The sequence below is a fragment of the Corapipo altera genome, unplaced genomic scaffold (genome assembly GCF_003945725.1).
Source record: "Corapipo altera isolate COAL_440 unplaced genomic scaffold, ASM394572v1 22b, whole genome shotgun sequence".
Classification (NCBI taxonomy): domain Eukaryota; kingdom Metazoa; phylum Chordata; class Aves; order Passeriformes; family Pipridae; genus Corapipo; species Corapipo altera.
This window is the reverse complement of record NW_020884876.1, coordinates 11662931-11688457: the sequence shown is the minus strand read 5'-3', so window position 1 is coordinate 11688457 and position 25527 is coordinate 11662931. Positions and strand designations below refer to the sequence as shown.

General features: G+C 36.3%; 1 protein-coding gene across 4 annotated transcripts; it reads right to left on the bottom strand.

Moving 5' to 3' along the window:
* Positions 1-358: 358 nt before the first annotated feature.
* On the bottom strand, positions 359-25260 carry HPGD (15-hydroxyprostaglandin dehydrogenase). Of its 4 annotated transcripts, XM_027635876.1 has the most exons (7): positions 25090-25251; positions 24796-24919; positions 20760-20866; positions 10634-10730; positions 4463-4539; positions 2413-2576; positions 359-1322 (listed from the first exon to the last, which is right to left on the bottom strand). In XM_027635876.1, the coding sequence occupies exons 1-7, from the start codon at positions 25180-25182 to the stop codon at positions 1184-1186; spliced, it is 801 nt and encodes a 266-aa protein (XP_027491677.1). In that variant the 5' UTR covers positions 25183-25251; the 3' UTR covers positions 359-1183. The 4 variants fall into 4 exon arrangements, with proteins under 4 accessions (XP_027491677.1, XP_027491679.1, XP_027491681.1 ...); XM_027635879.1 differs by lacking the exon at positions 2413-2576 and having other exon boundaries at positions 1187-1322; XM_027635878.1 differs by lacking the exons at positions 10634-10730; positions 20760-20866 and having other exon boundaries at positions 25090-25260.
* Between the last annotated feature and the right edge of the window lie 267 nt (positions 25261-25527).

The window sequence follows — 25527 nt, the reverse complement described above, 5'->3', positions numbered from 1 at the left end:
CCACTCTTTCAGATACAATGCTGAAAAAAAGATCTGTGAAATTAAAGTCTGTACTCCTAAGAAGGGTAAATTTTAACTTTTTCTAGCTTTCTCAGGAGCTATTAAATCTTTTTAGGTCATCACCTAATTAAATGACCATGTAAAAAATTATTTTTGTCAGGCACGTAACCCATGGAGTACTTAGGTTTGTGGGATAAATGTAGCTGGGGATTGACCTGGATTCAGGAGGTCCAGTAGTGCTCAGGAGGTAGGAAGCTCAATCTTTATTTTCATTACCACTGTATGACATGCTGCATCTCAGAATATGTATTGTGAAACCAAAACAGACATGTATAAAACATGAAAAAGACCCAGATTATTCAGGATTGAATTAATATTTTAATCAATCAGGAAAGAAATTAGATTTAAAGCTTTGGAAAATAAGATCTAAGGAGTAAGCAGACATTTCAAACAATGCCAAAGTATTCATCCTTGTATATACAGAGAGAGAAAATTCACACACACACAAATATATATATATATATATATATATATAAAAAAGAAAACAAAAATATTTCTAGATTATTTTATAAATACCTAAAATCTAAGAAGATAAAAATCTGTACTTTCCTATATGATATGGAACATACTAATATATATGTGCATATATACACCAGGAATTTGAATTTTGAACATACTTATATATATGTATATATATATATAAGGAATTTGAATTTTGCCTCTTGTTCTGTTTAACTTTCATAAGAAAAAGTAAATTCTTAACTCCTTACAGAGCTTATGGGCTAGATTCCTGAATTGAATTCCTGGTCTGAAGAATTGAAGATGTAAGTAGGCACAACAGTGAAAAGAATTTTAAGAAATAAGTCAGGTCCACCGAAATACACTTGGAGTCTGTAGATCAGAACTACCAGAATGAAAAAAGTGGCCCCTATTACTAAACAACAAAAAAAGTCTTCAGGGTGGTGTGTTTATTATACTAAATAAATAATCTTAGTGTTTTTATAATCAGAATAGAGTGGTAACATCTTCCCACACCAGATTTTCTTGCCCATTTCTTTGTTATAGCAAACGTTTGAACACTGTTACTGCTATAGATAAAACATTAACCCTTTTCCCCAAAATTACTCTTTTCAAACTTTTTATATGTAAGAAAAGCCAGGAGTAATTAGCACAAAACAATTATTTATCTCTTTGATGATGGAAAAGGTGTTTGGCCGTATTGCTGAAAATGAATCCCTTGGGATGCTGTAATCTTCATTACTTCTCCATTTAGAGTATCATCTTCAATTATTGTTATCAGTCCCTCAGCAATTGTTGATGGGCTGAAATAAAAAGTTATTTCAGATTCATGATGTAATAAAACGTGAAAAGGACAAGTAAAAGAAACTCGGTGTAAATCTATATAACCTGAAAATTAAACAAATTTTTGTTTGAGCAAATTTCCTTAGAAGAAAAGCAGAGGTGGTATGAGTGTTTCAGGAGAGATATTTAGTCTCCTCAATCAGGACATACATGTAAAGTGGCTGCTTTACAAATCCTCATTTGTTTGCTCTAGTTTCTGATAAACGCCTGTGGACTTCCAAATGCTACTGGACTTCCTATCAAAGTCTTCTCTGCCAGGAAAATGGACAGAAGTAATCCTTACACAATCATCTGCAGTTCTGCTGTTGATTTATATATTCTGCTGTTTCTGTAGCAGGACTGACATACAAATTAGCATAAGGATAATTTCACATGCAGTTTGCTGTGGTCAATAGGTTCAATGTATTTTACATATGGAAAAGTATGGGTGAAACAACACAGTCATAGCATTTCCTTTGTGCAGAAGCATCTGAGCAGCCAATTGTTAGAAACTAAGAAAGTGTTAAAAAAACCCACTTTATACTTGTCTTGTTCTCACAGGCTCTCCGAGATGTCTGCTTTTGACCTTTGTTGGCAATACTGTAATGGGTCAGATAACTCTTTGATCTGATGCACAATGGCTGCTACTGTGCTTTTATGAATTTAGTCCAGTTTTTTCAGTTCTTGGTCTTCTGTCTTGTTTCACTGGCAAATTTTGCAAAAATTCAATGCAAATTATATACCTTGTATCTCACAAGAAGTTTGATTAAAGAAATTTGTGAGGGAACACCTAGGTCTATTAAAAACTAAACACAATGCATTTAACTTAGGAATTTGATTTGCATTTTGCTGGGAATTGGGAATGCATATGGGGATATATTACTGTGACGGTGGTGCTGTTAAAATAGCTTTAGATGTCTTCCTTTTTTTCCTTGTTTATAGGAAAACATTTGATAGTCTTTTGTCTGAGGCAGCATTTCCCTTTTATTTTAATTTTTCTAAAAGTGCTACTGTGTGTCTTTGTTCCTCATGAACAAAAGGAAAAAGCCCACTGTATCTGACTTGACTTACTCCATCACGCCATAGAACTGCATCATATTTTTGATCTCATCCTTATATGAATAATATTGTCCCATATTCTCTTCTTTATCTATTGACTGAAGAATTGGTGTGTTGACAAATCCTGGACAAATTGTGTTGAGTCTTACACCGTAGTTGTCCATATTAGCAGCTAACTAGAAAAGAGAAAGGGTTAGACGTTTGTCATCAACATTTTGAGACAGTATTGTGTAAGTTTTTAGATAATGAGATTTAACGCTAAGTACTTTTCAGCCTTGCTTAGTAAGCAGATTTTGTTACTACTGATTGTTTTGTTTCAAACTAAGTTTGAAGCACATTTCCTGTAGTAATCATACTAGATTACTAGGAAAAAACCTATTTGTTTTGTTGGGAGAACAATTCTACAAGAAATCAACACTCTTATTTGCATGATGCTGTTTTTTTCTAATATTTTTTGTTATTAGTGCTCTTAGCATGTCATTAAAAGTATTCTAGGGTGATGAGGTAACTCTTCTAAGCAAAACCAAGAAAAAAAATCTCCCAAATACCTGAACTTTTTTATTAAAATAAAACTCTGCAATGAAGAAACAGTATCTCCCAGTTTGTGTTTGCCTTCCTACATCAACAGAAATAGGATTTAGTCTTTATGCCTAGAACTGTAATGCTAAACCTTTCCAGCTGCTCTGTTGTCCCTGCCAATGTATGAAGCTATCATTGAGCATCTCCACAGGAAAGTCCCTGTGAACTCCAGGAAAGAGGCACTAGTTTTTTCAGGAAGTAGTTCAGGAACATGATGAAAGCAAGACGCACAAGTTGTTCTGTACCCTCATTTGTGGTTCTACCAAAGTATGTATGTAGCAGAGAAGTCTGATCAGCATTCAGGCATGCGTTGAATGCTGGATGAACTTTCTTAGCACAGAACTTATGAACTATACATGACATATTCAAGAATAACCATAAATGTTAACACTACATTCTATTTATTTTAATATTTAACAGGAATCCTTTTGGGTATTATGCAAGTCTCATGTCATTTTCATGGTATAGTAGTCTGCCCTTTTAGTCTGAGGGAGAAAAGGTAGTCAAGTCCTAGATGTTAGACCAGCCCAACATTAGGCTTTTCTACCTTCCTTGGTAAATACTGTGGTTCGCTATGTTCATTATTCTTTTTCTTCTTGACATACTTATGTTACATAAAGACAGTGTTTCCTCTAATTTACTTTTGCACTTAGATGGTGTAATCTATATTTATAACGAGAAAAACAAAATGCAAGCCTAGGTGTCAGGTTCTTGATGTGTTTGATGTAGTATATGAAACACTTATCTATACTATTCTCTTAAGGTTAATATGAAAAAGAATTTAAATTTATGTGGGCATGGGGGCATAAAATATGGATAAAATATCCAAAGTATTATTTTCGGCGAATAATTCTGGAAATCAGGTTGTAAATCTTATATGAGTAGATTAATCTATTGAAAGTAACCATATCTGCTCCCTCCAAGTTACTTTATTATGCTACCTGTTCAATTTAACTAGGAAGTTTTGGAGTCGGAGCCTGAGACTTACTATATGGTCATCTTACATGTCCCATCTTGAATGTGTCATTTTGCCTTTTTGGAGTATTAAGACTCAGTAAGAATAAGTAATGGTGAGTCCGAGTCACTTTTGTACACTTTAGTGCCTATTTATAATTAAAAAAAGTAACCAACTTGACTGGCAAATAAGGAAAACAAAATGTTAAGTGACTGGGATGGGGTTCTGAAAAAATTTTTAAAGCTTGGATTAGAATTTGGCTTTTGGGCTCCTCCCACTCTCCCTAAATTACTTTGCAACGTCTTTCTTCCATGCTCCCAAAACCTCAAATTGGTCATAAATACACAGATGCCATACTTATTCCATCTCTGGATTGCCTTTGTGAAAGGAGGGAACCTCCACTGCTTCAGACACTTTGTTTCCTTTCAGAAAATTAATTCCAGTTTTGTGGCTATAGAGAAGGAATATGAAAAACTTCAGCATGTTCTGAAGGAGCTGCTGATACTCTTTTCCAAAACACATACTTACTGCTATTGATCGTGTGAATCCAATTACACCGTGCTTTGTAGCACAGTACACAGGTTGAAATGCAGCAGGCATGAGTCCTTTAAAATAAAAAGATAGCTGAATAAAGATGTTGAGAACTCCTGTTTATGATTACCTTAAACACACATATAGGTATATAATGTAAAAAAATTATGATATATTTATAGAGATACAACAAAATAGAGTAGTAAAAATGTGCAGATAATATTTTATAATCTGAGACAGGCTGGTAAAAGATATTAGACGGATAAAAACACAAAGAGTCAAAAGAACAGTAATAAAAGAAAGTGTAACTTTTAGGGGGAAAAGTTTTATCTATGAAGTATGACTTAGAAGAGAGGACAGGATCTGGAAGAAAACACTAAAGAATGAGATTTTTGAGTCATGTTCTATGAATTAGTAAAGTATTTAAGTATATAAAGGATGTGAAGTATTTTAGATAAGCTTTGATTTCCAACACCCTAGCTGATGTGAACTGGACACCTGCATTAATTTACAGTGACTTCAGAGAGGAAGTGTGGGAAAAGGAGAAGCAAAATAACAAATGACTGCTAACATTGTGAACCTTGATGGTGAGAGGGGGAGAGCAGAAATTTTTATTTATGGTAGAAAAAGAAGAGAGAACAGAGGTTTTGAAGGAAAATTAAGAACTTAGTTCTAGTAAGACTGAGTTCGATGGCCAAAGAAGCTAATCAAGAAGAAATGACAGATTATGAGTGCATATTCATTCCTGCCCATTATGCCAACAATTTCCACTGTACAATGAAAGCTGAACTGGACCATATGGATGCTGTAGTTTCACCTGAGAGCCATGTCCTTATGAATAGCAAACCTCAGCCTATCCTAAAGTTAGAGGATAAAATTAGTCTGTGTTCCTTAATGTGCCATTGTAAAACTGGATAGGGATTTTGATACCTTAATGTTTGATTCTATTGGAAGTCATCTCAATTAATAACTCACATCTAGTATGGTTACTTTCATTTTTCGTATTTCATATCTTTAAGTGATACATTCAAGAAGGGGTGGGACTTATCTCAGTGGAGATGAGGAATTCACTTCCCAGCTTTAAATATGGATTTACCAGAAAAAATATGTTTGCCAAGAGACTTGCATGGGCTCTTTCTTTTGGAATCTGTTTTGTCTAAAGGAAAAAACTTTCTAAGGCAGCACGAAGTTCTAATTACGAACCTGAAAGTTTCAAGGTTTTATCTTGGTTTATATGCTACCTTGGTGATCCAGTGAATCCAAGACTGTTATTAGCACTGTTCAATAGTGGAAAGTGAGGAACTAAACCTAGTGGCTGGTTGTTCTCTTTAACTTGTATTTATTTGCTTAGTTTGGACTGATGTGTTAAACTTCTGCTTGAGATCTCACTCTATGAAAATGGCTTTTGTGTTGTCTCCTGTGGGTTGTGATCACAACACAGGCTTAATATTCCTCTTTTTGTTGAATTTTGATGATCATCACCATTCTTCAAATTATTGGAAACATTGGAATAGTAGCACATTAGAAATATTATGACACTGTTTTTAAAAAGACTCTTAAGTACTTTTACGTGCTTTAGATAAAAAAAATTCCAATTAGGCTGCAGCAAACAGAAATAAAACTGCCACAATTTAGTGAGAGACACAGAGGAGGAATTTAGAGGCAATTTTATTTTTATTTTTTTAAGCACAGTGAGACAAATTACTTTTTACTTGAGAGGGAAGAGAAAGTCAAGAAATAAACAAAGGAAGGGCACAGCTCACAGTAATGAAGTGGAATAAGGTTCAAAGACTTACTTAAATGGTAAAGACAGCAAGAATAACTAAGCAGAAAGGGAGGAACAAATAATTTTTTTAAAAAAGCCAGTTCTTTTCTAATTGAAATTATTATTTTTGCTGAAGTGGAGAACCACGAAATAATCAATTGACTCATTTTCAGCCCAAGCAGCTAAGACTAGTCTTAGCACCTCTCACACAAAACAATGACAGCCCTGTCTTACTTTTCTTCCTGAGTTTGGTACTGAGAACCATGGTGTGGGCTTTCCAGTTCTGAACCACTTCCCTGCACTGGAAAGAGCTGAACTTGTTAGTGATGTGTCCTAAGGACTTTCTTAGCAAGTATTTTGTGATGAACCACTGTGTGATATTGAGCCTGCTCAACTCAATCAGTGAGCAAAGATGAGTTCATAACATATTACTTAGGACATCCTTTTGTTAGAAAATCTGGATTCTATTTGCTCCTTCCATGAATATTTAATTATCTTATGCAATGCAGAATGGCTGTGAAACAGACTAGAGAACATTATGCACAAAATAGTGGGGGGAGGAAGGGGAGGGTGTTCAAATGGATGGGTTAGTGTACTTCTAGAAAGTGATATATGTGTGTTTTAATCTCTCTTAACAAGGAGGGGCAGCTATGCCTACATTTTTCTTTCTCTGGATGTTGCTGCACAGTGAATTGCAAATGATTTCATGTTGACTCAAAATGCTCTTTGGTTTACCAAAACCAGTGTTAACTGCTCTTTTTTTATTTTTCTCAGTTGCTGGCAGGTTGACATAGACAGCTCTTGCCCTTGCTTATACTCTAGTCCCCTTGTTGTTAGAGTGGCAAGATCATTCTACCATTGGAGATATGGTGTCAGGCTTTTCACTTCAACACCTTATTTATCATGGTCAATAGTTTCAATATCCACATCTTGAGAAATTAGTACTGGAGGTGGAAAATTGTATCAATAAGGCTGTATTGTTATCAGTAAGATTTGTTGAAACTGAAATTTCCCTTCAGTCTGCTGAAGAATTTTGATGAAAACAGAATTAAGCATTTTTCCCCAGTTATACTTCCCCACTGAACACATATTGCCTTCAGAGTTTTGAACAAGTCTCTTTGAATAAGATTTATTAACCTTTTTAGTTTTTAGTTGGACTTTGACCCTTCTGATTTTTTCACTGTATACCCTCATGACATCCTAGCAGTCCTCCTGAGTGCCAAAACAAAAGACACTCAGAAATCCTAGCAGAAATTCTAAGCTGTGCCATTTCTATGATTCCTTTAATAGTGAACTGAAGTCTCAAGGGAATAATTTCTAAATTTTTTAACTTCATTCTGTTGGATTCTGCTCAGTATCCTTCTTTTAATAAAGCGGAGGGACCAGAAGCTCCTTCATGATCATGAAATTAAGGCCCCGGTTGTACAGCCATTGGCACTTCTGCTCCCCTGTATCACTGTGATACAGTCCTTACTCAGTGATGTTAACCATATTCTTAGTTTTGTTCTTGTAATATATATAGAATCAGATCCTATTAAAGCCTGTTTGCTATGATGGGTACTTTAAGTATTTCTTTGGGCTGAAGCTTTCCATATAAAAGGAGGACAAACAAGCTGCTTGTGGAATCTGAGTGCTCAAAGTTGAGTGCAATCAAAGCACTTATATGACTGTACAACAGAAAGGTGACCAGATTCACTGCATATCGAACAACCTCTCAATCTTGGTGGTATGCTAAAAAATTTACCATTTTAAACCCTCTATGAAAACTCTGAAGACTTTTTGTCTGCTAGAATCCAGACAGATACAAATTCAGTTTTATAAAATACCTTCTTCAAAATATGAAAACTACCAAGACAAAAGTGTATGCATGACTTTCTTTCTCCCTTTACTTGCAAAAAGTGTAAGGTACCAGCCACCACAAGGTAGAAGACAATGTTAAATTCAATCAGGTAAATAATCTCTTGAGTTAAATTTAGTTTTGTATGGTTTCTCTGTTGCTTGTAACTATTCCATTAAACAAAATAAAGGTAATAGGTAGCTTCCTACAGAAGAAATTTTAGAACATTTTACTCCTTGAATTTGAAATCAATTTTTTTCAATACAAAAACCTGCAGTCATTAGAATTATTTTTTATGGGGCCAAGTTAGAAGTAAAATACATTTCTCATTATTTCAGTTTAGCAGCATTACTTCTTCTTGATATGAATACACAAATCCAATAACAATCAGATTTATAGATCTGAGACACAGCTGAGTGCTTGCTGCATGTGCTCACATATTTGTCTCCCTCTCTTACCTAGTCCTGTCCTGCAGAGAGACTAAAGAAAGGAAGACCCAATACTGGAAAGACAGGGTGGACACTGGCTTTAATCCAGCTGAATGAACACTTTAAGCATCGACTTCATAGGAAGCATTTAAGTAGTTCCATGGGTGTTTGAAAATGTAAATCTGTAAGGCTTAATTCTGTCCCTAGTCCAAATCATTGGGAAAATTCCCATGGCGGAGAACTGGAAACTAATTAATGTGTAAAGCAAATATTATTGAATGTTATGTAAGCACTAAATACAATTCTTTTTGTTGCTCATCAAGACACAGGAATAGTTGCTGTATGCATCTTATAGAGATCTTCCACAGGGGGGATCAAAGCCACTCAAAAATTTAATGATCAACAGAAGTTAGTTCTGAGAAAACACTCAAAAAGAATAGTAAGCAAGCCAATGGCAGTTTGCCTTTCATGTATGGAATAAACTACAGGACCTAGACCTTCCAACTGGAGAGGAGAATTAGAGTCATAAAGCACAAGTAGTAGTAAATAAGTAAGCAATAAAAATTAGTATATGTTAGCTTTTAAAGTGTGTTTTTTCTTACGCCCTTGGAAACAATTCCTAAATACAAGCCATGTAAAAGAAAACAAAACAAAGAACACTTTGTTTTGTTAGATACCCACAATCATAATGGATATGTTAAAAAATCAAGTAAATAAATGCAAATTTTAATCAAATAATTAAAACAGCTCTTACAAGCTCTTAACAAACAGAACAGCCAAGCTTTTAGGTCTTAAAAACAAAGTCATTTTGTGCATATGTGAGACTATTTAGAAAAGGAATCAAACTAGTTGCTACCTCTGCCCTTTTTTAAGCACTGCCTGGACACCAGTGTTCCTGTGAAAATGTTTAATCTTTTACTTGTGCTGATGAACTCTTGTACTGCAACGGCAGTTCCTTCAGGTTAATTTGATCCTCATACAATGTCCATTCGAGCCAATAGGGATAAACTTAGAGGCGTCAGTGGGCAATGTGTTAGGCAGTATTACAAATGCTGACTTAAAAGTACACAGAGGCTTTTAATAAAGAACCTCTCACCCGTATGAGATATGTGCATGTATTAAGTCAGATCCTCAGGATCCATATGCACTATCTTAATAGGGTGAACTAGACTTTTTATTACAAAAGCTAAGGTTTACAAGAGAACTTAATGCTCAGAACATCCACACCTATCCACAGTCAGTAACTATGGCCAGTGCTCTTAAATGGTTTTTCATTGTTAAGACAGATAGGAATATCCTGGAAAAAATTGCTCTAATTTGTTAATCTGCACAGATACCAAAGAAAGCTCTGACAATCCAAGTGTAAGCTAGCATATATATTATTTTTCCCAGACAGTATAACAGTAGAAAGAGAGAACAAACTCTTCAAATGAAAAAGAGAGAATGGAAGTACTTCCCCACACATTTTTTGAGGAAGGTTGTCAGATGACATCATTGTCCGTATATAGTTTCCCCTTCAGCTGTGCTTTTTTGCTGTGAGCCGAGTCATTGCAACATTGACTGTACCACAGGAAATGGTGCAGAATTCTGCCTCACAGCTGAGCAGCAATAACCCTGACCCATATAATGCTATTTTTATGCCGATAAGTTGAAACACAATTATAGCATAGACAAAGAGTGAGCAAAGAAAACACTTGCTTAAGCTCGGTGAAATATGTTAATTTTATGGCTTCTCAAGCACAAGTAGATCACATCTGAGAGGACTTGGAACAGAGTGGGTGTATGACAATCTTTGTTAGTAAAGTAGATACAGTCTAGTCTTAGATATTCCTACAACTGTCCTCCTATGGAATTGAATGGAGGAATTTACATCATGCACAAGATTCTAAATATGAGACCGATAGGTTAGGAAAATTACTGATTTTTCTATTGAACTATGCTTAAAAAAGCAAATGAAAGTTGTAGTGATTTGATATGCTTCTGTTGCTATGATGAAAACCATGTCAAAATAAATATAAACATGGAAAAATAAACAGAGAAGAGCCATAAGAAAGAAGAAAAAATATGACTGATAAGTATGATTCATTTACTTTAGAAAAAAAAAGTAGTAGGAAGTGTTTTGCAGAAAATATTCTCACCTGCTAAGGATGAGATATTAATGATTACTCCTCCATTGCCTCCATTTCCTTTTCTCATGTATTCTAGGCCAAGGTAGGTTCCTCTAATCACAGATGTCTGGTATAAGGGGAAGGAATTATCAAAGATATTCAAAGATTATTTGAAACTATTAAAATATTTTACTGAATTATTTATGGTATACAAAGTATCTTTCTATTGTGCTCCTACAAACTGAAACTTGTTTTTATTGTGGTGTGTATTGCTTTACCAGTGATCCTATTCATACTTTGAAGATTATAAACACAAAAGACACTCCACAGTATTGCAACTCCATAACTTCAGAAGTGGGACTGCAATAAATAGAAGTAATAGCAGTTTACTTATTTTTCTTAAGAAGATATCAATAATTAAACTGCAAAGTGAAATAAGAGCCACGAAAGAAATTAAATAAGTAAATTATAGATCAAACACACACCTTATCTAAAAATATAAGTGGCAGATGAACTGATCTAAATCCCATAATTTTTGTTGAGACACACTGTTATGCATAATAAAAAACTGTACGGACTGTATCTGAAAATAACATTAACACTTAAAACTGCATTTGGCTCAAGTCACAAGAAGTTTACAGTTTTTAGGATTAAGAATATATTTCTGGTCCCAGGATATTAAAGATCTGTATTATTTTCTGGCTAAAGTTATGGGAGCTTTACTAGTCCTCTCAAATGAAAGTTAGCCCAAACAGGCAAATACAGATAAGGTAAAAAAAACATTCTAAGAAATGTGAAATGTTTAGCTTAATATTAGTTGCAGTATGTGATTTTTACAATTTTTTTTTTTTTTAAGAAAGTATTTTGAGGAAAAAGAAAATTTCTGAAACCTATATAATCCTGATTCCTTAAAATCTGGTTTTGATCCCTAATGCAGTTAGAAATTCTGCTGGTATTCCTCTCACTGAACTTCAGACATTTAAACTGAGATGTCCAAATGTACAACAAGCCTGGGGTTATAAGCCTCCTGGATGAATCATGAGAGACAGTTTCTCCCAGAGAGTGAGTCACTTTACCTGAGATTTAAACAAACAGTAAGAGAAAGGCAGCAGACAGGGCTCCTGGTGGAAGACAGTAACTTTAGTGAAACAGTGTTACAGCATAGAAAAGCTTTTTTTTTTGTTTCTCTCCTGGGAAGTTTTGTGTCAGCTAACATGTTTTTTAAAAATATTTTGATTATTATCGAAAGGATGCTATAACAGAAGCTTTAACAGAACCTTTCTGTTTTTCAAAATTCTCTTCACTGTTGTTCAGTCTTGAAATATACCAAAGTAAATCTGATTTCTCTTACATGTTCTGGAAAGTAGCAAATCCCCTTGTAAAGGTAATCTAGTGCTGTTTAATGTTGATTGTCACATATAAATTTGATTTATTAAACCCAAGATTGTTAATGTCCAGTAGCTTTGCCATAAGGCATACTTATTCTGATCATAAACTAACTGGCACCTCAATTGAAATTAGATTTGGACTTAAGGGTGGGTGGTATTTTTTAATATATACTTATGATAGGATGTACAGAAAATATTTATGAAGAAAAGGGTTGTACAAAAGATATTTTAGAAAGAAAAGGGGTTAATATTGTCTGTGGAGAGCAGGTGCAGGTCCTGTCATGCCCTGCAGCAGTGGCTCAGCCTGTTGAGCAGAAAAAGAGAATTCCACTTAGGATGATTAGAGAACATAAATCAATTGAAGAAGGAAGCAGCTTGGGGCTCCTTAAGGATTTTTCTATTCCTCCAGCCTTCTAAGAGATAATAGAGCTAGATTAGTCCTTGTACAAACTACAATTATAAAACAAGAAAAAAAGTGGGTTGCTTGACTCTCTTATGAAAATTGCTGTATTGTTCTTTTTTTCTCTCTAGAATCCATTAACTTAGTATTTATTCAAGTGGCTGGGAACATGTTCTCCTTTACACAAAGGTATTGTGAGAGGTAGTCTTCAGAATAAAGACAGACTTCCATTTGGATATTGCCCCTTACACCTGCTATATCCTTGTAATCCTTACCTGTAATCCTTGCAAATACTTCATTGAGTGTGACTGATTTGGGGTGAAATGGCTATTTATGATGTTTAGGCTGGTAAAGTAAAGAATTACTATATTCTGCAGATAGATAAACTCTGAACCTCATATGCAGGGTGAGAAGAACCTATCTGTCTGCACACTCAGCAGGTGACACTTCAGATGAAAAGCACTGCGTGATAGATTTCCCATTCTCTTTCCAGAATCCACCTCTCTCCATGAGAGAAAATTCTCTCAGTAGTTCCCCAAGGAAGATAGCGGTGGCAGAACTTACTATAGGATGGAAGTCAACAATGTGTGCTTAGCAGACTTAGTGCCACTTTCCATTTGAGCCTGTTGATCCAGCTGAGTTCATGAAGGGAAGCTGGCTCCTCAAATCTGGGTGTCAAACACTCAAATGGGAAAGAGGTTTCCCAAAGAAAAACAGTATTTGGATTACTGTTTTCCAAAGAACAATAGCACATTTGATTTTGGTTTTGTTATGAAATCCATCTTCGCAAGTGCACAATTTGCAGCCTCAGGCCTCCTCTCATATGTGACTTTGGATTCCTAATTGTTGACGTCAGAATGATTAATCTGCACTCTAGAAGAAAGATCATCATCTGTTACTTCCTTATACCATGAAATACACAATAGAAAGTGAGATGGGCAAAGAATTATGTGTTTTCTGCACAGTTTTCTGGGCTTGGGATATGATTAAAAATGTCTCTCATTTCCTTTCCATAAATTGAAAGAAACTAAAGGTCTCTTCAGATTGTGTAGTTCTCTAATTGAACTTCTAAAATAATTTAATTCCATGCTCTTAACCAACAATAATTCATAGCTTGTCTGTTGCAAATAGAAATTCTGGGAAAGTTAATTTTAAAATTACCTAATTAAAAAAATTGTCTGACTTGGTTTAAGATAAAAATATGCTAAGAGACTGTACAGGAAAGCAATTCAGAGCTGAAATTTTTACAGTTCCTTTGTTTAAAACTGAAGTTAGTGGAATGGATGTTGTTCATAAACATTTCAAGAACAAAGAGTATGAAATTTGTCAGATTTGTAATTAAATGTAGGTTAATCAAGAATTAGGACAGCTGACTCTCACACAGTTTTTTTGACCCTGGCTATGGAAAACTAGTATCATTAAAATCAGAAAATAATCTAAATTACTGTCCTTCTAGCTGTTGAAAACCATGTGATTTAGCAACACTGCTGTTTATTTTCTTACCAGTATACAGTGTTTTGCTATAGCACATAATGAAGATAGGCCATCAAGGTGCACTGGAAGTCTGAGTGGTCTCCCAAGAGGACAATTTTACTCTTCAAGTGCCAGTGGAAAATTTGGGATTCTTTCCAATAAAGTTATAATATAAACATTAGTTTTCATAAATTACATATTTAGATTAGAGATCAGACCTTCTGAAGTACTATAAAGTAATAAACTCAAAGTGGTATCTGACAGCATGATAAACATTGTAAAATAATTATGCAAATACTCTGAGCATTTGCAATTGCTTTTGAGAGTATTTTTGAGAGTATCATATCAATAATTGCTAACTTATTTAATGATTTCTTAAATGGCAATTTAGGTATCAGTGTTTTAAAAAATCCTTGATTCTTGACATTTCTATGTATCCCATGGCTGTATAGCTTTAATTGTATCATTCTAAAGGAAATCATATATTGAAACTCTGATTCTAACTAGACTCCAAGTCTTCAATAGAGCACTAATTCAGTTTTTTCTGATTTGGGAACCAATGCCAGCCAATGTGTACAAATTCTTGGATCCCAACATTATACCTCTAACTCAGTTTTCATACTTTGTATTCCATTCTAGCTTTATCCATTTAAAAAAAAGAAAAGAAAAAAAAGGTTCTTCAGTGATGGTGCTCAGAACATCATTAATCATCATCTTTTGCAAGTGACAATTTCTTTGAAGGTAACTTAGTATACAGTGCTTTCTTCTAGTGTTTCAAGGCAGGTATTCCAACTGACATAGTTTCTCCTATTTAACAGGAGTTTTACCTATCTAATAAGGTTTCCCTTCCACCTCTGTCTGATACTTCTGCTGTCTCCTTATGCATGCTAGTATTTCATGCTGAGAAAATATATTCGCTCTTCAGTGTTGAAGATAAGTACTATATTGCTATTAAGATGGTACAGCAATATGAATTCCTTTGAGGGAAAAAAAAGGGTAATCAGTCCTAACGTTTTATATAGGTTCCTGAGCTAACATAGTTCAGTGCTAGGGATAATGAACAAAAATGAAAGAGCCATGGACTTGCGGTTTCATAAAGCAGGTTAGCACAGAGCTGGAATTTGACCCAAGATCATTTGCCTTTCGTACTGTGATGTTGTAAATTGATGGCTATCTATAAGGAAACATTTAAAGTACCTTGTAAACTGCATAAGACAGAGTTCAAAAGTCTAAAACTAAGTGCTGCTAGTGGTACCCATGGAAAATTTTAGCATTTTGCTATTGGACAGGAAGGTGGGACTGATTTTTTTATAATGTATATTTTCTAGGAAGTAGACAAGTTGTAGCAAGGATGCAAGTCCCTTGGCATTGCTATGTAGAGGTTAATTTAATTTCTACGAAATGAAATTGGAGGCTCTTGAGTTTGAATTTCCAGCTCAAACTGTGGAAAACAAGAAGTCTAGGGAGGGAGAGGTAAAAAGGAGAAAGGAATGTGCAGTAGGATTTGTTCATTTGCTGCAAATCCATAGCTTTTTTTACAAGGTTGGAGTGAAACACTATCTTTTAGTTTTTTTATGGTAGTTTTCTTTACTTCCCCCGTTTCCACTCCACACGCCTCCATTCACGAAGGACATTTGAATACCATTGCTTTTTGAATAGCTATGCTTAAGTACTTTCTTAGTTTAAAGACATTTGCTTTTCATTGTACTTCAGCTGTGGTTGCTATAAACATACATTAAAACTGTAAGCTAAAAAGTTCATTGACTTACTGTGCAATTAAGGTAGGTCACTGTGTCCTTCCTAATGCAATATGAATAATAAAAATAATTATACTTATATGCTTCTTTATGCACTTAGAGGATTGACCCTCATGTCACTAATTTCAAAGGAAGTGTTTCTTTTTGGCTACATCTCTCCATAGACACTTGGTCCCCTGATATAAAATTATGCTGAAGAATAGCCGACTGAGCTAGTGAATTTCTAGTTGTCTTAGAAGGCAAACGTTGTAAATCAGTCACATATACCATTTTATCTTCTACAGATAGCAGTTTGTTTTGGTTTGTTTCTGTGTTGATGGCATTAAGAAACAGTGCTTGCCTTTGTCTGTGTTGTGGGATCCACTGTTTATTTCCAGCTGCTGAATCCAGCTATGTGTCTGGGTCACATTATTTTGGGATGAAAGTTCAGTCCTTGTCATTTCTCCTGGTACACTGGGAAAGGCAAGCAATGTGTATGGACCAGACGAAGGCTGCAGCATACTCCCAAGGGATCCTTTGTATGGCTTGCACAGTGGAACAGCCTTGTGATGATCATGAAGTCTTTGTCCCAAAAATAAATTCAGTTAATCACTTCTGATGTTTACTTAGTTACCCTTCTGGTTTCTACCAAGACATTAACTGCCCTTTTGAGGAGTATTTCCTTACTGATGAGCAAACTGATTTTGCAAGGTTTGCTAATTACTGGAACATTTATTGCACCGTGAGCTATATTGAAAGGAGTCACACGTAAATATACAGTGTTGCATTATCTTCTCTATAGTTCCAATCCAAATATTTTGCAGGGACAAACTATGAATTTGGTAGACTTCTTTTAGTAACTTTTCTAAATTTATGCAAATTGTTACCTCTCTCATTTATGGAAATAACTTATGCAAACCCATAAAAAATGTAAAAACTTGGAATTGTTGGGTATTGCAACATTTTGTCTAGTAACGCATTTGAATTCTACTTCTCTCTGGGGAATGCTTAAATAATTGGATTCCATGTGACTGGGTTTTTTTGATGTGCCCAATTTCTGGCCTGCAATTTAAAGTTTTGCCATAATGTATTAAAGTGTGCAAAATCATCACAAAAACAGGAGGTAGTTGTGATTTTGCATTCAATTTTTTTCATTAATCTGTGTAATTACATTTGGGAAATTTGTTTAAATATATGTACAAAATTAATTTTTTGGCATAATAAAACAAGAAGGTAGTCAAAATGTCACATAAAGTGCTTCTGAATTTTTGTTTAAGGTAATACTTAAAATGCAAGAAAATGTGATACCAGTCCTGCTACATTGAACTGTATACTGCAAGCTGTGTCAGTTTTCAGAAACCTCTGACATGAACATAAAAAGGGAATCTGCATGTAATTTGGGGGATTGTCTTTAATATAAAATGTGCTAAGTGCATTTGTACAGAGAAAATATTGTAGTTATAGTGGCCACTCTAATTTTAGAGGTTCCAGAAAGCCTACATCATCAACACGAGATAAAATTACCAAAATTTCTTAGAATACCCAATTATGTTTAACTAACATATATTTTCAAGGCTCATAAAGATGTGGGCCCTTTTCTTGCTTTAGGGATTTGAAGAGAAAAAAGTCAGATTATGAAATTTTTGGATCCCTAAGGTAAAAGTTCATATGAAGTTGAATGCAATAAACACTATTCTTATGCTGGAGTGCTGTAGGTAGGACTCTTGGTAAGAACATATATGTCATACACCCCTGTGCTATTCTGTGCATTTGTATGTGTGTGTGTGGTGAACTGTTGAAACTACACTGGTAATATCTGTTTAAAGTGGAATTCCTGTATGGATTTTTTCTTTTGCACCATAGTAACAGGAGTGAACACTCGTATGGGTATGAGCAGTTGATTAAGCTGATATTGATCAAGTTCACACCGTGAGCTTTGAAGTTTTGAGGTGACAAATAGATGGCATTTCTGGAATACTTAACAAAAGAAAGTAACAGAAATATTTATAAAGTAATGAGCATATGGATGTTTAGCACAAAATGGAGCAAAATGGTGGAAAACACTGCAAGAGAAATACCTTTTTAGCAGTTGATACTTCTTCTACCCCCATCCCCATCTTTATTAAGTTGTATTTTCTTGCTCTTGGGAAACTGTAATGGATACAAGTAGGAATTGTGTTTTATTTCCTCTTTTTCCTTGTGAATTAAGTCCCAGTTTTTGAACTTGCTTCTTCATTTCTGTTCTTCATGCTTTCTCAAGCAGTACTAGCAGAGAACTCCCTTACACTCCTTTAAAAATATTCTTGAAGACCAACCGGTTCTGTGAACTGTTTTTGCCATAAAGAACACACCCCAGATGTGTTTGTTCTGATTTATCTTGCTCTGTACTGCTCTACTTTTGTACTTTGTACTTTAAACTGGGGCAAGGAATATTTGTCATTTCAATATATAAATGATATCACTAAGACAACAACTGGAATGTAAAGGGCTTATTTTCCCTTTTTAAAATAAAAAATATGTGTATTATGTGTATCACAATGTGTGACTGTAGCAGTTATTCTTGTTCTTAGGAATAATACAAAGAATACTTAAAATATCCCACATCAGGGAAACAGAGACATTTTTAAAACATGTATTTCAGACATACTTTGTTCCTTTCAACAAGAAGCAAAAAACTCACCTAGGGTCTGCTTTTGCTCAATCACTTGTAATAAGAAAAAAAAAAGAACAGAATCCTAGAGTTGTTTAGGTTGGAAAAGACCTTCAAGAACATCATATCCAACTGATAACCCACCATTGCCAAGGCCACCACTAAACTGTGACCCCAAGCACCCTATCTATAGGTCTTTTAAATACCTCCAGAGATGGTGACTCAACCACTTCCCTAGGCAGCCTGCTCCGATGCTTGACAACCCTTTTGGTGAAGAAATGTTTCCTGAGATCCAGTCTAACCTCCCCTGGCACAACTTCAAACCATTTCCTCATCCTATCACTAACGTGGAAGAAGAGGCTGACCCTCACCTCATTACAATCTCCTTTCAAGTGGTTTTAGAGATTGATAAGGTCTCCCCTGAGACTCCTTTCCTCCAGGCCAAACAACCCCAGCTCCCTTAGCTGCTCCTTATAAGACCCTATACCAGCTTAGCTGCCGTTCTTCAGATATTCTCCAATACCTCAATGTCTTTCTGGTACTGAGGGGCTCAAAGTGAAAATGGAATTTGATGTGCAGCCTCACTAGTGCTAAATACAGAGAGAGTCACTGCTCTGCTCCTGCTAGCCACACCATTTCTGGTAAAAGCCAGGATGCCATTGACCTTCTTGGCCATCTGGGCACACTGCTGGCTCACGTTCAACTAGTTGGCTGTCAACCAACACCCCCAGGTCCTTTTCCATTGGGCTACTTTCTATCCATGCTTCCTGCGGCCTGCAGTTCTGCATGAGGTTGTTGAGAACAAAGTGCAGGATTGGGCACTTTGCCTTATTGCACCCCAGACACTTGTCTTTGGTTCATCTATCCAGCCTGTCCACATCCCTCTGTAGAGACCCTCCAGCAGATCAACACTCCCACCCAACTTGGTGTCATCTGCAAAACAGCAGAAGGAGGTTCTCAATGTCTTCTGTTTGAAGCTCTTGTCACTGAAAAATTATTAAGACACCACATTATTTACCTGGACAGTATATATCTTCAAGATTTCATGATCAGAAGTGCCTTTAGTTTTTGAGCTAAACTGTAAGGTGGGTGACAGCCAAATATGTTTCTCACATGGACTTTGGTTTTTCTAATGATGACTATCTGTGTTTGCAAATTTGATAGGTGAATGGATGTCTACAGTAACTTATATCCTGTGTTAAAACCAGGCACAAAAATAGAAATAAGTTGTCTAGAACACAGATAAAGTCTTCTTTCAAATTCAAGGGATCTGTATTAATAGATATTGATATTGCATATCACTGAGGATGACAGAGTACTGTTACTTCACAATATGAAGTTTCCTGATGTTTGATTTTTCAGCACATTGTAGAAATGAGAGAAGGAGGAAGAAATATATGTACTTAAATCTTGAAGAATATGTGAAGAATAGACAGATATAAAAGGTCAAGAGAAAGGTGGTATGAAACTTAATTTTTTTCCCCAAATACCTATTTTGACATTAATTTTTCTGTAACTTCTATCATATACAGTTTGTCTTACTTGTCCTGGGGTTGTTTTGTTAGTTTGTTTTCATGGAGACATTAGGATTCAAAGACAAGTAGTTTGGTCCTCAAAATTTTTGACAAAAACAAACTCAATTTTCTTATTCTGAGCTTTCTTGTTGCCTGAAAAATTCCAAATGAGAAATCTTCACATTTCACTCTTCAGAGCTTCCTTTTGCTACTTTCTTTGCAGTAAGTATGATCATGAGGTGACTTGTTAAATCACCATTGAATTAGGACTTCACAGGTGGTAGAATACTAGCTGGTCAGAATTTTTTTAACTTAGAAAGTTGGTCTTTCCTTTGGAGCTTAGATGTCCCAGTAATATACTCTAAATTAAAAAAAAAATCCATTGAGAAACAGATATTGTGGTTCTTATATCAAAAAACTGGTAATAGTCTGTTCAAAAATGAATTTTACAACCTTGTTGAACGTACTGGGTTTTAACAAGTAAGTGCTCTTAAGAGGTGTGCTTCTACCAGTGATAATGGTGAAATGGCTCAGATTATATGGTTGCTTTGTTGGTGAAGAAAATGTGGAGCTCTTGGTTGAACGGCAAATGGCAACTTATCCTCTAATGCAGGCCAGCTGAGTCTCACAAGTAACTAAAATATTCTAAAACCTTCATATAAACACTGGGCCTACTGTGGATGCAGCTCTACTGCTTTGGCAGTTGATTGTTACTCCTCTTTAGAATTTCATTGTGTTTTATAGAAAGAGAACATTTTCTAGTGATAGATAGCCTGAGTACTTCTACACAGTGCTGCATGTCTCAGACAGTTTAAAGGACCCACCACGCACCCTTTCTTTGGTTAGTACACATGCGGTTACATGGTTATTGTTTCAATAGCTGTGCTTACCAGTCCAATAATTAATGCTCTGTCACATGGCACAGTCTGTACAAGCCAAGGCTGTTAAGTGTATTTCAGCTTTAAATATGAACATGTGAAAGAGATAATGCTTACCAAGTTAGTTTGTATAGTACTTTCCCAGTCCTTCTCGTTGTTCACTCCAGCATTATTAACCACAATATCCAGCCTTCCAAAATGTTCAATTACTTTTTTGAAAGCATCTATAGGAAGATCCAAGGGTGAAATTTCTTAGCATTTGTGGAAAGTAAGACATAAAAGTACATGTGTACAAATTAATTCTTTATTAGTCTATCAAAATGTCTTCATTGTTTTCTTAGCCACTAATGGGCAACATGCAATTAAATGCTTTATCTAATATGCACTAATATTAGACATAATCAGGGAAACTGAAAGGATTAAAATACCATAGTTGCCTTTTCATTCGGTTTTATGATGTCTGATAACAGGAGCTAATAAAAGTTCTTATCATCTATACATTTTGCATTAGATAGGATTTTGACACCCTAATTATGTAAAATAAGCATTTACAGCTTGATTTGTAACAGTTTGACACAGTTAGTGAATTCAAGATTTGACACCATCTATTTTAAATGAAAACTAAAAAGCTTCATGTATTCAGAACAATTTTCTTCATTCAGCCAATTTTTATTTAATGAATAATTAATATGAATATTTCAAGTACAAATACTTCATCATGATTCTTGTTTAAATGTATATATTTATGGATACAATGTTATACATCTTTCTTGTGTGGTAACTTTAATAATCTGTTTCTCAAATTCAAATCTTCTTCATTTTGATGATAAAAGTAGTGACCTGTCTTCCAAAGAATTTCAAAATAAAGAACTGGGAAACTGCCACAATGACATTGTGTTCTCCCAGGTGACAAGGTTTAGAACTGAGATAAAAGATGTGTGTGGAAAAACATCATGATGTCACAGTGAGGAGCAAACTCATCAAGCCTGCCTCTGCTTTGACCGGGTAGTTGGATGAGATGACTTCCAGATGTTCATTCCAAACTAAGATTTTCCAGGACTAAAGACATTATCTTACATGCACATATAGCTTGTTTGGTTTTCCCTTTATTCTTATCACTAAATATTTATTATTGTGTAAACCAAGACACCACCTCTACAGTATTATTTTAAAAAACATTGTTTGATGACTGACTGAAAATCTACAGTGTTTCAGGTGTACTGAAATTATGCTTGATAGGTCTTAATGAAACTATTTCACTGAAAGATGATCCCAGGAACATCTTCATTCTCTGATCTTTAGTATTTGGCTATTCAGGAGCATAGCAGCAGCTTTCAGACACCTACATATTTTTACAGCAGTTGAAGGGATGTACAAAGTTTTTTCTTGTACCATACAAGAAAAACAGTCAGTACTGTTACAGCCTTTTCTTTGCCTGAATGCTGCAGGTCCATCATGTTCTTCACATCAAAACAAGAGCTAGGCAGCTGATGGAAAAGGTTTTATTTGTCTGATTGCCTTTATTGTACAGATTTTTCTAATATTCTTATTCCATACTAGAATATTGTAATATTACTAAATCCTCTAGTTTTGGCTGTCTGCCTTTTTGGCTTTTCTTATGTTTGTTGCTAATTCTTTCTGTCTTTTCTCAACTTAACTCTTTAATCACTTCTCATCTCAGCAATCCTGCATCAACAAGGGTAAATGGAAACCTTTGGCTTTATTACGAGCAGAACTGAGTATTTAACTTAGTTTCAATGAGTAAAATAAATACCATTTGGGTCCTCAATTAACTTCCAAATTTTGGAAACTGGCTGATTCCCTCTTAGGCCTTCTCTAAATAACATCTTTCATCAACCTAATTCTTAATAGACTCTTTTGCCTTCAAAACCCACCAGGGATAATAGTAATTTTGCTAATTATTTGTTTATTAGATTCATGGACTGACTGTAGTTTTCTAGTTTACCCATTGAGAAAAGAGCCAAATGCTTTTCAGCTGTTTTCATATCTATGTTTGGAATATTTCTGGTAAAAGTTTGTCTACAGTAATCCCATCTCTTACCTATCCCCAAAAAGAAGAACTCGCTGTAAATTCTTAGAAAAGTTCTCACTCACACATCAGTATAATCTGACTTGTTTTTGCCTTTTCAAATGTAGAACAATTCCTTTACATTGCACGCTAGTTAGTGCTTATGGAACCATAAAAATTAAAAGCAGATGATCATATGAAACATTGAGTGAAGAAGTAAAAACGAAGAGGAGTTTCCATTTTAAAGGAAAAGTAAGAAAAACAGTGGAAACCAAGCACAAACAGCAGTTATAGAGGAGCTTCTAAGATACCCTTGGAAAGCAAAAGTAAATGTATGGTGATTTTTCAAAAGTAGGACAAAATAGAAGACTTTTATGGGAGACTGAAAGAACCACCAGAGAAAAGAGTACAGGTAAGACTTGAAAGTAGATGAAGCAGCTGATTTCCTGCCCATAAGCCTTGTGTACCTACAGATACTAGTTCTAGTATTGGAACTTGTTTCCTACTGTTATAAAAAGAGGAACTGCATTCATGCACATGATGTTTAACATAAAATACAGGACTTGATTCATCCCATAAGACCTTTAAACATTAGGTATGAAATTAATCTAAATTCATTAAGCACTAGCATACAATTACAAGTGAAAAAATTGAAAATAAAGCAGTCAGAAAACCCCCAAACAACAAACACCACCAAAAACAACACATAAACCCAAAAAGATTGTAAGACATGGTTGCAAATTTATGGTAAGAAATGTACAGCAGGATTAATATGATTATCAGAGAAGCATATACAACAGCTGCTCTTTCTGTTTGTAAGAGCCCATTCCAATCCTACTCTTTTCCTACTAATTTGGTTCTAACACCTCCCTTGCTGACCCATTCTGCTCACTCCAGCTCCCAGTTCACACCCTATTGGTCCTGCACTACCCTGGCACTAAAGAAAGGAGGAATTGTGGGAGAGAAGGCACACTGGGTTAACACCCATGCTACAGCACATGTTACTCCTACCCCTAGGATGCTTTTTCTTGGTCCTAGGTTACTCCTCCCACTTGGAGAAACAGTCAGTAATCAACCTAGCTGATAAAGACTTTGTTTGCTGATTAGAGAATATCTCATATTTAAAGTCCAGCATCTCTCTTTCAGACAGGCACTGTAAAGCTATGGACTTAGGCATTGTCATGCTAGCTTGAAATTGTAAACAATATTGCTGAATTCTGGAATAACTGTAATGTTTTCTAAAAGAGGAATGGATATGCTCAATGACCACTCTTGAGAAAGTGACCAGTGAAGTTTAGCAAACAAAAACAGAACTAAAAATATTCACATCTAGTTTGGCAGAAATTAATCTGGGGAAAGAGTGCTGAAAAAAGGGATGTCAAAATCTGTATCTGAGTCACTACCTATGATTGTATCATTTAATAATGAACCTTTGATGAAGTGATGTGCCTGTTATGAAATATTGTGAAGGGTGTGCATCAACATTATATGATATTCTAGGAACTCAGTAGGGTACACCGTTTCACTAAGTGAAAACAGAAGTGCAAATCATTTATGAGGGAAGCTCCTTGCATTCCCTGCATCTGCAAAATGTGTGTGAGGTGTTATCACCCCACAGATAACATCACAGTATAGTAGCATGCTATTTTTTGCTTTCAACTGTGGCAGTTCTGCTTTCAGCTGTGGCAGCATGCAATGAAAGTAAGTGTGCTGGATGGAAGGAGCACTACAACCCAGCGCAGAATTTATTACGAGGGAATGCAGCTTGGAATCTGTACTGAAGCCTTATAAAAACCAAGTCTGAGCTTTAAAGTTTATATATATTACTCATAAAATAACAATTATTTTCTACAGAGGCTTTAATGCAAAAATATCACACACTGAACCTCAATAAAAAAGATTTCTTTGGCTTTTCTTTCCCACGTGCGAAGGAAAAGGGTGAAATTGTGGTAGTAATATTTCACATCTGCAGGTTCGGAAACAAATCCTTTTTGAGTCACTGTCAGAAGCGGTCGGGAGCAGGCTGTCCCCCAGAACCTTTCGGTGCTCTCTTACCGGTGCGGCAGACCGGGCTCGCTCCGGTCGCTGCGCTTTACACCGGAGCGCAGCGCTGAATTTCCCTACCTTTCAGCTGCTCCTGATCCGTCACGTCACACTGGATGAACACCGTCCTCTGCACTTCAAACTGTTCGTCCAGGGCCGCCTTGCTCTCCTGTCCGGCCTCGGAGTTGCGGTCCAGGAGGGCTACCTGAGCGGGGAGGGAGGAAAACGAGTGGGGGTCTGGCGGATGGAGAGACGGACGGGTGCCCCGCCGAGCCGAGCCGAGCCCCGGGGGCTGCCGCCACCTCGCGCCCGTGGGTGCTGGCTGGAGGCAGAGGGGAGGGAAGGGGAGGGATGACGCGCTTTCCCGAGACTTACCTTGGCCCCCTTGCCCAGCAGCGCCTGTACGAAAGCCCGTCCGATGCCCTGCGCCCCGCCGGTGACCAGAGCCACCTTCCCATTGACGTGCATGGCCGCCGCGCTCCTGCCGCCCGCCCCGCGCCCGCTGAGCCCGAGCAACCCAGCGCGGTGTCACCTGCCCGCTTTCCTTTCTCCCTCCCTCCTGCCCTCCCTCCTTTCCTCCTCCCCCTCCTGGGAGGGGGGAGCCGCCGCTGTGGCTCATTCCCCCCCGCTCCCTTCTCGTGTGACCGAGAGCCGCCCGGAGCTGCCTGGGCGGGGGGAGTAGGGGCGGAGCGGGTCATTAAATCGTTCTCCCGAGTGCCTGGATGAACCCCAGAGATCAAGAGCCAAAGTGGAGACCAGATTCATGCCCTCTTCTCACTCCCGGGCTTTCCGGAGAGGACCGGATCGCTGTGT

Coding starts and splice junctions, on each gene's coding strand:
- HPGD (XM_027635876.1), bottom strand. CDS start 25,182: ATGCACGTCAATGGGAAGGTGGCTCTGGTCACCGGCGGGGCGCAGGGC. Junction 10,731..20,759: donor GTACTATACAAACTAACTTG/GTAAGCATTATC, acceptor CCCTTATACCAG/ACATCTGTGATTAGAGGAAC. Junction 4,540..10,633: donor TAATATCTCATCCTTAGCAG/GTGAGAATATTT, acceptor TTTATTTTAAAG/GACTCATGCCTGCTGCATTT.